This window comes from Benincasa hispida, chromosome 7 (assembly GCF_009727055.1).
Source record: "Benincasa hispida cultivar B227 chromosome 7, ASM972705v1, whole genome shotgun sequence".
Taxonomy (NCBI): domain Eukaryota; kingdom Viridiplantae; phylum Streptophyta; class Magnoliopsida; order Cucurbitales; family Cucurbitaceae; genus Benincasa; species Benincasa hispida.
The window spans coordinates 16,965,922-16,979,658 of record NC_052355.1 but is presented as its reverse complement, the minus strand read 5'-3'; the positions used below and the strand labels follow the sequence as shown (position 1 = coordinate 16,979,658).

At 30.8% G+C, this 13,737-nt stretch overlaps 1 protein-coding gene across 1 annotated transcript; it reads left to right on the top strand.

Annotated features, from left to right (window-relative positions):
- Positions 1-4,883: 4,883 nt before the first annotated feature.
- Positions 4,884-12,751, top strand: LOC120081997 (ubiquitin-conjugating enzyme E2 variant 1B-like). The gene is made up of 6 exons (XM_039037199.1): positions 4,884-5,088; positions 8,223-8,362; positions 8,915-9,040; positions 9,113-9,239; positions 10,087-10,150; positions 12,459-12,751. The coding sequence occupies exons 1-5, from the start codon at positions 5,061-5,063 to the stop codon at positions 10,143-10,145; spliced, it is 480 nt and encodes a 159-aa protein (XP_038893127.1). The 5' UTR covers positions 4,884-5,060; the 3' UTR covers positions 10,146-10,150; positions 12,459-12,751.
- Positions 12,752-13,737: the final 986 nt, after the last annotated feature.

Below are 13,737 nucleotides of genomic sequence, written 5' to 3'. Positions count from 1 at the left end.
TATTGGACTGTACATTCAAGGGAGCACCCAAGTTTTTGTTGAGATAGAATGAGAAAATTTATAGTATTCTAGTAATATAGAAAATTCTTCATACTATACCTTATTTAATGATGTGTCAAATAATGATTGAAAAGAAATCGATACTATTCTAGATAAAATGATGGAGGAGATGAAAATCTCAATCATAAAATAATAATATAAATATTTATGTTGTTGGCCCTTCAGATTTCACATTCTCAAAGTTTTGTTGCATGTTTAAAGCTTAAAACCAGTAGTAGATTTTATATTATTGAAGTTGGTTTAACAAAATCACGAATTTCAACCATACCTCAAATATATTATTTTTCAAATTCATGCTCACCAACCTTTTTTTATAATTTAGTGGTTAATATATATATATTTTTTAGAAGTTGTTGGGAGTTTTTATAGACTAAAAACCGAAAAAAGAAACTCCTAATCCATTTCTTCCCCTTTCAAGATTCTTATTAAAGTTATTTTTCAAAGTCTATTTGATAACAATTAAGATCTGAATGGGTTGGAAAATTTTGGATTCCCACCGGAGATTTTTTTGGGTTTAAAATATCATTTTGGTCTATACACTTTAGGTTTCAGTTTATTTTAGTTCTCTCTCTACATATATGTTATGGATGATTTTAGATCAAAGAGTATAATAATTTTGGATCAAAGGATATAATCGACTTTAAGACGAAACTTGAACCAGAAAACTATACCCTAAAGCCAAATTGAGCACTGGAAGAGGGAAGTTTGGGTGCGTGCTCGACCAAAGATGAGACCAAGGCCCACCTTCTCCATTTAATGAATAAAGCATGTTGTGACCTAATTTGGGCCTTGGAAAAAAGATAGATTGAGCTAGAAGCCCAAATGACCTCCTTGTTGACCTCGGCCTCGATCAAGGGTGAGGTCGAGGTCGACCCTCAGAACTTGATGAATGGGACATGCTGAATGCAAGCCCTACCCCATTTGGCTCGAGAAGTAATGTATGTGACATGGAAACCATCATATAAATACATCATAAGAAAATACTCTAATGTGAACATGTTTCCAAAATTTATAGATGAATGTTAAAAGAGATAAGATATTAAAATATGGGTATCAATATTGACATCAAAATTTTGGTTTTCCAACGATATCAATGGACATATCACTAAATTAAGTATTGATGATAATTGCCTACAATAAAATGAAAAATTCAATCAAGCTCTCTTTCTCATTCAAAGATCTTATTGGAGCAATGTATCGACAAGAGCGTATCCCCTAAATAGCCTTACTCAAAGATCAATAAAAGGATAAATAATCTTGAAACTCAACCTCATTATTACAATGAATATAAACATTAGGGATGATCGAATAACGTTAACTAATACCATTACACGTTTCAACCTATCTCGCATAGGATGTTTATTGCTTGGGACGCAAGGACTAGAAATAGACAATCGAAAAGACTCCAAAATGACAAAGAGAGGTAGGTCACACGTGAACGTCCCTATGTATCTTTGCTACCATTGATTGGATCTTCTTCTACCAAATCCAGACAAATATTCATAATTTGTTCCCATACCTTTGATAAAATTTAAACATTGTCCATATCATGTTTCAAACTTTGAAGTACGTTTTTTAAATAAAAATTGATTATATAATAATATTAATTTCCATTCTTTAAAAAATACCATGAGAATACATTTTAAAATTTATAGACAAAAGACTAATAAAGACTAATTTTCTTTTTTAGAGAAGGTAACAAAAACTAATAGCAATAAGTAATTTAAGATTTATTGAAGCTATAAAGATGAAATTGACATTTGAAAGTAAATAGACAAAAATGAAATGAGGCTAAAAGTATGTAAACAAAAATAGTATTTTAACCTAAAAAATAGATCAAATATATGAATATATGAATTCGTATTAGATATAATTGAAAGTCAATGAACCATTAGAAAGATGTAAGCTAAACTTATAATCCCGAAATTGCTATTTTTAACTCATAAATGTTTTTACTTTATAAAACTAACATCTTTTTTAAAAAACTACTTTTTCTAACTTTTTTTCTTACTTTTTGAGATTTTAAGTGTAGGACCCTACATAGTGAAAATATCATTTTATCCCTCATTCAAGTATTTTACATTTTACCTTTTTCTGTTACAACTTTTCAAAATCAACTTCAATTTTAAACTTTAGGGAAAGAAATTTTTGTTGGGATTTTTCATAAAGATTGAAAATTTCATGATAAAAAATATCTTACGTGAAATTTCCCTTAAGAAAAATTGGGGAAATTTCATAAATTCTAATTCTTGAGATTTTTTGTCCAACTCAAAACTAAGAATTGGGAAATAAAAATATGAAAACTAGAAAAAAACTATCCTCTTACAAAAATTCCCGTAAATTTAATTTAAAACAATCAACTTAAACGTACTAGAAAAAATTGGAATTCAAATTGGTTAGAAAAAAATTAAAACTTGGGGGAATTGGAATTGTTAATTTTTTTTTTCTAAAAGGTGGAGTTGGCCTAACTTAAGTTTAATTGATTAGACCAAACTTAAGTTAGACCAATTACATCTTAGTTAGACCAATTTCACTTTTCTTTTCTTTTTTTTTTTTTTTTACTTTTAAAAAATTAACAAATTTCAATTTCCCTAACTTTTAATTTAATTTTTTTTGACCAATTCAATTCCAAGTTTTTTTAGTACGTTTAAGTTAGTTATTTTAAACATAAGTTTAGAATAATTTTTTCAAGAGGATCGTTTTTTTTTTTTTTATTTATCATTCTTAGTTTTGAGTTGGAAAAAAACTCACCAATTTTTAATAAGAATTTGAATTTATTAAATTTTCCTTAATTTTTCAATTCTCAAGGAAAATTTCACACAAGAATTCTTTTTACTAGAAATTTTTTAATCCTACGAAAAATCCTAACGGAAATTTTTTCTATAAGATTTAAAATTGAAGTTGGGGTTGAAAAGTTGTAATAAAAAAAAAAAAAAGAAAAATAGAAAACACTTGAATGAAGGATAAAATGATATTTTTACTATAGTTCTCCACTTAAAATCTTAAAAAAGAATAAGGAGATTAGAAAAAATAGTTTTTAAAAAATAGGTTAATTTTGTAAGGTGAATTTTTTTTAAGGTTAAAAATAGCAATTTCCCCTTATAATCTTAACCCAAAAATCAAATAAAAAAATTATGCAATTAAGTGATAATTTGTGCATTTTGCCTAACGTTTAATTCCAACTATTTCTACATTCAAGAAGCGATTAATTACCAATGTAACACATAGCTTACAAAAGTTACGAATTACCATTTTAAAGGTCAATGACACAATTCTCTATCAAATATTGTTGAACTAAAGCATCTTAAATTAAATTATCCAAAAGTTAAAGATATGTGTTGAGAGTGATTTTGAGATGGTCAAAATCAATTTTTCCATGCCAAAATCACTTTTCTTTAAAATAATGAGATTTGACTTGAGCTAAAATTGATTTTAGAAAAATCTAAAATAATTCAAATCGATTTTGGAGTAATTAGTTGATATGTGATTTTTGTTAAGTGATTGATCAAGAATCAGTCTCGAAACGCCTATTTAATTTATGTTTTGTTAAAAATTATTCGTTAGTTATTTGTGAAATTATTTTTTAAAATTTTAAAAACTCAAAAGATGACATGCATTGTCTGCCATTAAATTTTTAATAAAATAAATAATTATATATATTTAAATTTTCTTTCAATATCTATTATGAACATTCATCTTACTCAAAATATCCACCATGCATATAAGAATTTAACAATATAATAAATAGAAACAAATATTTACCATAATTATTTAGTTAAATAATAATTTCTCAAATAGAAAATACAATTTTGAGTAATTAGGTAACTCTAAATTCACTTTTAAAACCAAACATAATAATTCAAAATTACTTCTAATATTTGAAAATCACTTTAAAAAGATTGGAACCATGTTTAAAAATCAATTTTACAAAATCAATTATACCCAAATATATATATATATATATATATATATATATTTGTAAAATCACTAGTCCAATTATCACTCCCAAATACGCCCTAAGATTGGAGGGGTTTGAACAATCTCCTAGATCATCTACTCTAATATCATCTTAAATCACTGATTAACTAAAAACCTTAAGCTAATAGGTGAAAAAAATTTAACATTATATTCTAACAAAGAAAAAAGTTAAAAAAGTAATTGATCTAATAACATTTAAAATCACTGATTGACTCAAAAGCTTGAGTTGATAGATAGGGACAAATTTAATATTACATCATCTAACAAAGATAAGAGAATTAAAAAAGTGATGGATCGAATGGAAAGTTTGAGGGCACGATTATAATAACCTTAGGGGACGTTTGAGGCAAGAACCATTATGAAATTATAATAACCACCTCTAACTACAATAAATACTATTTTGTACTCTCCAATTAACTATAATCAGCCATATTTTAAAACCCCAATTTACTTCATTATTTACTATTTGCTATAGGTTTTACTATTTTAGATTCATCATTTTCTTATTATTTGTTACAATATTTACTATTTTCTCCTCAAACTAAAATAGTTTATAATCCAAACATATACTATTATAATTCAAACTAAAATAATCTGCACCTCAAACAGAAATGATTATGACCCAATTATAAGAACTTAGAACTATAATAAGCAACTTGTTGCCTTAAATGCTTCCTTATAGCTTTTGGAAGACAATATTTGATTCAATCGTTATCGATATCGATACCGTTTATTTATATACGGTTGAGATCTGCAGGTCTGAGAAGAGCCATGTACAGGTCCACAGAAGATAATAACTTGGGACTGCGCCTTTTCTTCTGCCAGCGAAACTGGGGGAAAACAGCAGTCATTTAGTAGGTGGGAATGGGATGGGACTAAGTCTTATGGCCGCTTGGGTTTAATATCACTCACCCATTTTCCAATCTCAAGTCTTTTTTACTCTCTCCTTTTTTCTTTCTTTCTTCATTTACTTCTTCCTCTCTCTAGAAACTTTCTAAATTTCTCTCTGCATTCTATGCTTCATGGGCTCTGAAGGATCCAGGGTGGTTGGTGAGTTCTTCAAAACCCTAATTTTCTTTTCTCTTTTCCTTTCTTTTCTGGGTTTTTCTTCTGATTTCTCAATCTTCGTAAATTTGTTCACTTGATCGTTGTTTCTGAAGCTATTGGGTTAATTGGGATTTTTGGAATTGTGGGTTTTGATTGAATTGTTGTTTGATGATTGGTTTAAGTGATGGGGTTGAATCCTTTGGATTCAAATTCATGTTGGCCATGTGTTTGATTAGATTATTTGATCGTCTTTTGATTGTTTTTTTAGTTATTAGAAGGGAACTTCTTTGAACTATTTGATCAAGCTGTTTGAATTTATTGTTGTCAGAGTCGTGGATGATCGAGTTAGTTTGTAGAATTACAGAGAACAATGTAATTTTGAATTTTGGAAGTTTGGATCCGTGACTGATGAATTTTGAGAAAAATATGTTATTACGATTTTACTTGAAGATGGACCGTTCTAAGTTGTAAGGAAAATATGTTATTAAACGCTCTAATTGACTAATGATCTTTTTCCTGTTTCTTATAAAGTATATATTATGTTATTATATATATACACACATTGAAAAATGGAAAATAGCGTTAATGCAGATGGGTAAATCCTAAATATAAAAGGAGAGGAAAATGAAACCTCCTGACTAACGTCTGAAATAAATAGGACTTTAAGATCACAACCTTTTCAGGATATGACTTGATTAGCCCTTGAATTGATTGGATCACCTGTTAAAAGCTGTATGTCATGCTAATCTTTGGAAGTGGGGTGAATGTTCTTTCATTATCTCTTGAATCTTTTTGTTTGCCCAACTGTTATGTCATCAAGTTCTCTAGGTTGGTTGACTTGTTTGGAGAAAGCTTATCCAAAGCTCTTCATCTTGTTAATTTTACTATGGGCCCTTTTGCGTTTTTTTTATCCTTAGTCAAACTTCTTACTGAGAATGATTTGCCTGCATTGTTTACTGCATCGTGATATTGGTTTCAGTCACTAGAGTATATGTACTTTTCTTACAATTTGATGTACCTTGTTTATCTCAACTTGTTTGAACTCAAGATTGCACAGTCATTATGTATCACTTTGCACTCTGAATGCATGGAAACCTCATTTCAACGTTGAAGTTGCCTTCTAATCTACATCAATCTTGCTAAAGAATGATTTCAGGCCCTGTAAACTACATCATATGTCTATAGTCTTAGCCATATAGTCCAGAAAGTTAATTCTACTCCCAAGTCAGCCTAATTAACTGGTAGTGGTAATATTGTAATTAATGTAATCAATAGTCATGCAAGTTGATTGGATTTAAAGAGGAAAATAAAAGGGAAAAAAAAATTCGGAGAAAGAATTGTTAATAGAAACCTAGTGAAGTTGGATTGAGTTGGCGTAAGTGTGAAATGATACCCACTAAGAAACATCTACCCAATGTGTTTGGCTAGAACTCAAACTGGTGATGGGGTGTGAGATATACAATGAGAAAGAAGAAGGTATGATGTGGATTATAGGAGGGCAAGCTAGAAAGAAGAAAGCGGGAGAAAGAAGAGAGAGAAGAAAAAAAAAATTAATTTCAATGTTTTTTATTTATACTTTAAAATAATAGTAATTATTATACTCTGCCACATCAACAACTTTAAAATATAAAACTAATATATTTAATCCATGTCAGCTTGAAAATAATAAAAAAATTGTCTTGTCAGCCCAATATAACAGAAAATTAATAGGACCAAGAGTGTTAACGGCAGGGACCAAAAACAAGATTATTCCAAACCTCATGGGTTAAAATGTCGAGTTTTAAAACTTAGGAACCCAAATGCAACCTAAGTCAAATGCTAATCTCGGGGACCAAAAGCGTAATTTTTCACAAAAGAAATAGTATAGTTTCCCCTATTCCAATTGTCTCTCCTCTCTCCTCCCTCTCTCTTTCTCCTTTGTTGCCACTCCCTAAACCCACAAGTTTTCATTTTTTCCGATGGAAACACCTCTCTCATGGCAAACCCATGGCTGGCAAGGTTGCTTTGGCGATGCATTCCAACCTAGGGTGGAGAGAGAGAGGGAGAAGCCAAGAACCCAACCCCCCATTTAACCTTCATCAGGTCACTCCTGTTTAGTCTCATTGTTGCTTTCAATGTCTTAGCAACCCTAGCTGGAATATGACAGAGAGAGATAATAAATAGGAATTCTTGAAAGTATCCCCACTGTGAAAAGTAATCATGACACACTTCAGAAATGCAAGGATTCCTACCTTTAGCCTGTTTACTTAAAATTCCTTTAAAACTCAGTAAAAGAATCAACCTCTCCCTAAGACATAACCAAGTAACAGATAAGCTAGTGGCCAAGCACAATCCTAAGAAGCATGGATACAAATATGAGACACGGTAGGACACAACATGGATATGGTGACACAACATTTTCTACAAAGCAAGGACAGGAGATGTCAAGTTCACGTTTATTGAAATATACAACTTTTAAAATATTCATCATTTTATACGACATTGAAATTCATTTTAAAGATTTATATGCTTAAAAATGAATTTGATGTATTTGCACTAACGTGTCTATTTAGTATGTATAACAAGTGTTCAAAATATATCTAACAAATGATGGATTAACATTGACTCTGTACAATTAGTATCACACAACTCTTGTGCTACTAAGTGTCTAATGCATGTCCAAATGTGTCGGAGTATTCAAGTGTCTAACACATGTTGGACACGGACACATTAGCCAAATTGAAGTGTTCCTACTTCTTAGCACAGCCCTCCAGGAAAACTAATTTGCTTCCCTTATTCCCTCGATTTGTTTGATTAGCATGCCCTTATTAGACATTGGTTCTAATTTTCTGTAAAGAGAAATGACATGATATTTGTGTCATGTTGTGTTTTTTTTAATAGTCCTTATTAAACGTGCTTTCCTTGATCTGTTTTATGAGATAGTTGTACTTTTTGTGTATGTGCATGTGTAATCTATCTATTGTTCTTTGAAATATTTCTTGTTGCTTTTCAGTTTTCACAAAAGAAGAATAAAAAAGAATAATAATAAAATTATCCTGTATCTCTCACCCCCAATTTGATTCTGTGTTATCTATCTTGAAACTCAGATCACCAATTATATCTCTTTGCTTGACCTATGCACGTCTGTTTATTTGCAGTTCCTCGGAATTTTAGATTATTGGAAGAGCTTGAGAGAGGTGAAAAAGGGATTGGGGATGGAACTGTCAGCTATGGCATGGATGATCCAGATGATTTATTAATGCAATCTTGGACTGGGACCATTATAGGTCCACCTAATGTGAGTTTCAACTTTTTAACTTATGGGTTGGGACCTTTTTCTTGTTTGCATGAATTTGGGGTATTCAATTCAAGGTTGAACTTGATGCCATTGAGTTCTCTGAGAAAATGGATTTTATTTGCCCCTAAGTTGCATTTGTTATGAAGATTTTGTCATATTTTTGAAAAGATAAAAAATTAAGCAACAAAGATGTGAAGGTTTTAATTATACTGCTGCTTTGTCTAGAATGGTCTAGAACTAAATAAGCTTATGGGATGAGCTATCAGAGTTTTTGAATCATCATAATTGGTAATTGGTTTTTCTTGCTTGTGACACTTAATAATGACAAGTCCCTTTGGCCGGACTTTTTAATCACTCATAAAAAGGCAAGGAGTCTCTCTCTCTCTCTCAACAATTTCAACTTTCTTGTTGCAAAGAAACTTTTCTTGGCAATATAGCATGATTCTTTTTATTGTTTTTCCTTCTAATTTTATACCTTTTTAGATGCCTACAGTTTTCCTCTAGCTAATTGTTTCACTTAAACATATATGGTCTGATGTTGTGTCTATTTAGACTGTTCATGAAGGGCGAATTTATCAATTGAAGCTATTTTGTGGAAAGGATTATCCAGATAATCCACCAGCTGTTAGATTCCAAAGTAGGATAAACATGACCTGTGTCAATCCTGAAACTGGAGTGGTATGAACTATTTCTCTTGGTATTTATAGTCATTTTGTAATCGGGAATGATGTATGCTTGCTAATTTACCAGGTTGAAAAGAACCTTCTTCCCATGCTTGCCAAATGGCAAAGGGAATATACGATGGAGGACATATTGACACAACTGAAGAAAGAAATGATGTCATCACATAATAGGAAGCTGGCTCAGCCTCCTGAAGGTGCTTATTTAGATTTACAATCGAAATTGTTCATAGAATTTCTTAAGAGAAAACTGAAAAGCATCTGTAACAAGATTACAATGATGAATTTTCTTTTCGAAGTCATTTTTTCAAAGGATATATCATCCTTTAAAACTGTTTGGTGCCTTAATAAGCTTATTGGATTCATTTTTCCGGTTAAATTTATACGGTACTCTACTTGTTAGCTGCTAAAATTTTCCTTCTGCTGCCACTTTTTGGTTGGCTTGTCTTTTATATGCTCATGATTCATGAAAGCTCGGTTTCTTACGATTAAAAGGAAGAAAACCATTCACAAATTCTAGAAATACAACACATTTTAAGAACTCTTTTTATAAATTGTAACTTCCTACTCCTAGCCATACTTTAATTAATCTTTTACTGCTAGATTGGGTATGGAGCATGTTTGACATTCTGTTGGGGGTAATTTAGGCTCTGTTTGCTAATCATTTCATTTTTGGTTTTTGAAAATTAAGCTTATAAACATTTCTTCCACCTATTGGTTTAATTTTGAAAATTAAGCTTATAAATGCTTCTTTCACCTGTTGCTCTATATGTTTATAATCGACTTTCTACTCATGTTTTCGAAAGCTAAGCCAAGTTTTAAAAACTAAAAAAATAGTTTTCAAAAACTTATTTTTGGTTTTAAAATTTGACTAGGAATTTAAGTGTTTCTTTAACAAAGGTGAAACCCATAATTGGAAAATTGGATCAAACAAGCATAAATTTCAAATACAGAAAACTAAAAACAAAATCATTACTAAATGGGCCTTAGTTATCATTACTCTATGATTTAGGGATTGAGATGACTGTTTAATGGCATTTTCAGGAAATGAGGAGGGAAGGACGGAACAAAAGGGGCTAGTCCTGAAATGTTGTATTCTTTGATTCAGGTGAGAATTCGATGCAAGATAATTGCATGGCATGATGAATTTTGGTTGGGGAGATTAACATAAAATAGTTATTGATCCCATAGATCCTTGAGGGTTCATCTCTAGATTGCTTTCATGGGTATGGATATTAAATATTGAGCTTTAAATGTCTATGTTTGAATATGCAGAATAATTAATGTCTAGAGTTGAATGTCTTATTTATCAAATTTTATGTGAAAAACTAAAATTAAATAATTAAATATAAAATATCAAAATAGTACTAATAATTTCATAATACTTTTAATTGATTTTTAAGAATTATATTATAAAGTGGCTAATAGATTCTTTAACTTTCATTTTTATGTTCTTTAAGTTTTTGAACTCTAGAAAATGTGTAATATATCCTCAAACTTTCAATTTTATATCCAATAGATTCCTAAAGTTTTTCAATTTTGTATCTAATAGGTCTTTGGCTTATTCGACATATATATATGTATGTATATATACATATATACATATATATACACACATACATATATATACACATACATATATACACACACACATATATATCAATCTATCTATATATATATATATATATATTTAAATACATATATCTACTAAACATAGAATTGAAAGTTTAGGGTTCTATTAGACATAAAATTCAATTTTATATCTATTAGATCAATTACCAACGAACCTTTGTAAAAATTAAATGTATTAGGGACCTATGAGATAAAATATTGACAATTCAAGGATCTATTAGGCACAGAGTTATAGTTCTAGGACTTACCAAACACAAAATTGAAAGTTACGGAGCTTAATCTGGGATCATTTGAAGATATGGATTGTACTCCCAGAAGATATTTGAGGAGTACGATGGCATGCTGAAATGATGTGGGAAGAATGGTTAATCAAATGGAAAAATTACCCTGAAAGTGAGGCCACGTGGGAAAGCATGGAAGGAAGAAAGCAACAATACCCTCAATTACACCTTGAGGACAAGGTGACTGAAAAACTGGGGGTATTGTAAGACCACCAATTATAAATACATACAAACGAAGGGGTATGAAAGTAACTATAGAAGAAATAGGGGATTAATGAGAAATTTGTTAGAGTTGGTTAGATGTGGGGACCATTTGGGGTGGGGATAACCGTTTTAAAAGGGAGCATTGTTGGGTAGGGGGAGGCATCTTTTTGGGAATGTTCAGCAAGTTTTGCTAAGGGAGGATCCAGCCCTCTGGTATGCTGGAATTGGCTTGTTCTATTTTCTGCCTTTGAGAATTTCCATCTTGACTGTATTGTTTTCCCTTACGAAGTATATAAATAAAATTATCAGAGTAGAACTTTGTTCTTGGGAATTTGTGGCTGCTGTAGAAATTTATTATATCCTCATCATTTCCCTGGTTATCCATTTCTCCATTTGCTCTCCTATATGTATACAGCATATGGAAACATAAATCCATATCTTCAGCAGTTGTACCTTCGCATATGACTTCAGCAGCTATTATATCTTGTCTACTTTTGGCTAGAATTTGACTCGCCCAGATGACATGTTCTCCCTTCTTTCTTGTGTTATGCTTGCCCACTCTTTCAAGGGTGACAAAAAGACCCTTTGCCTGAATTTCATGCAAACCTTCTTTTGGAGTCTATGATTGAAAGAAATGGTTGTCTCTTCAACAATAAGAAACATGAATTCTCATCCTTTGACTCTATTTCTTTCTTAGCTTTATCTTTGGAGTAAGCTAAAGCCTCCGCTTTCCAATTACAGTTTATCTACGGTTATTACACACTGAACTAGCTTCCTGCAATTACTCACTGGACTAGCTTTCTGTAATTCCTCAGGATAGGATCTTTGGTATGCATTTCACCATATCAATGAAATGGTTTTTGTTTCTTATAAGTTAAATTACAAGAGTCCCAGAACTTTCAAGTTTGTGTCTATTTGGTCTCTAAACTTTCAAAAGTATCTATTCGTTTCTGGTTAGATTTCAATTTGGGTTTATGTGTTTGATAAGACCCTACCATTCATTTCTCAAGTAGTCCCATGTGATACTTGAGTTATGAGTTTTGACAGTTTTCTAAAATCAGGCTCCAAGCCTCCATGTGTTCTTTTGAATTATAGAGTTTGACATTTTATGCGATTTTTGAATGGTAGAGTTTGTAAACTGTCCAAGTTAATGACAAAAGCTTATTAGAATCTTCTTTTCAAGTAGTATTAATATTAGATAGACATGATCATGAAAGTTACCTAGAGAGCTTAGGTACTGAATTTGTGATAAGATTGTCCTCCAGCCCCGATTTCTTATCTTGATCGCCATAACTGCAGATTTTGGCAATGATTGAGGCGTACAGGGAGCATCGGATTGCAGTATGCCGAAGCCTTGTTCTTCACTTAGCTCCGTTTATAGCTCTTAACATAGCAATTTGAATTTGGCAAGCTCTCAAAAAGCGAGCTTGGTTGTCTAAAGTAAATGATGCGTCTTATGTATGGATAAATCTTGAAGTTGATGGATATTCCCATATGGTCTGCTCAGTGTAAATGAAATTCTATATCAAAGTTTAAGGTGAAAATATTAAATGATAATGTACTTAAATAGATCACTTTGGTTATGGGCTTCACCAAATGAATAATATACATATATATTTTTTCTTAATTCCAAATTTCACCGACTTATGTAGATTATACTTTATGCTATTTCTCTTTGCATTAGGAAATCATATCCCTGAGCTCTTTGCACATGAAATCTGAAAAAGATTAGAAAAGGGTGGCTTGGCCCATGATGTGATTAAAAGCTTGTTACAGGGAGTCTTGAGAATTGGGATTGGTGATTGGTTTCATTTGCTAGTTTTTGTGAGGACATTGTTGGTCCATGAGTTTCTGTTTGATTTTGAAAAGGGCACTGGTTCACTGGTTTTTAAGTTTAATTAATAATTCTAAATGATTCTTTAAGTCATTATCATTGGTATATTAGGGATGATATAATAATTCACAATTTAGTAATTTTATGATATAGTTACTTAAACCTCTTCCTATCCAAAAAAAAAAAAAAAAAAAAAAAAAGAAAAAAAGAAAAAAAGAAAAGAAGTTAAACTTATTTTGTTTTTCTGTTTAAAGAAGAGAAGAAAATTCCCCTCCTTTCTCAATTCTCACACGACTTTGTTTAAAAAAGAAAGGAAGGAAGAAAGAAAGAAAAACGTTTTTTTTTTTTAAAAAGTTCATCTTAGTACTTTGTTGTGGTCTGAAATGGTGAGAACTTCGAGCAAGAATCTCAATGAAGGCTAAGATTTTGAAGGTTTATATGGTCGTTTCAATTTCATGAAAATGGTGATGGATTGATAAAAGATCAATGTAGATGAATCGTTAATTTTGGCCTTACTGATTGATGTTGAGCTTCGATATTTTGAGATCATATCCATTATTTAGAGTTTGTCTCAAAGGGTAATTGCAAATATAGTAATTAGATCTAAAGTATTAGTAGATGCACAATGTAAAAAAATTTCATATATAGAAAAATTTAGATTCTATATATCATTGATAGATTTTACTATATTTGTTCTTTAAAAATGTTACCATATACTTAATTATTAAGTTTAAAAGTACTATC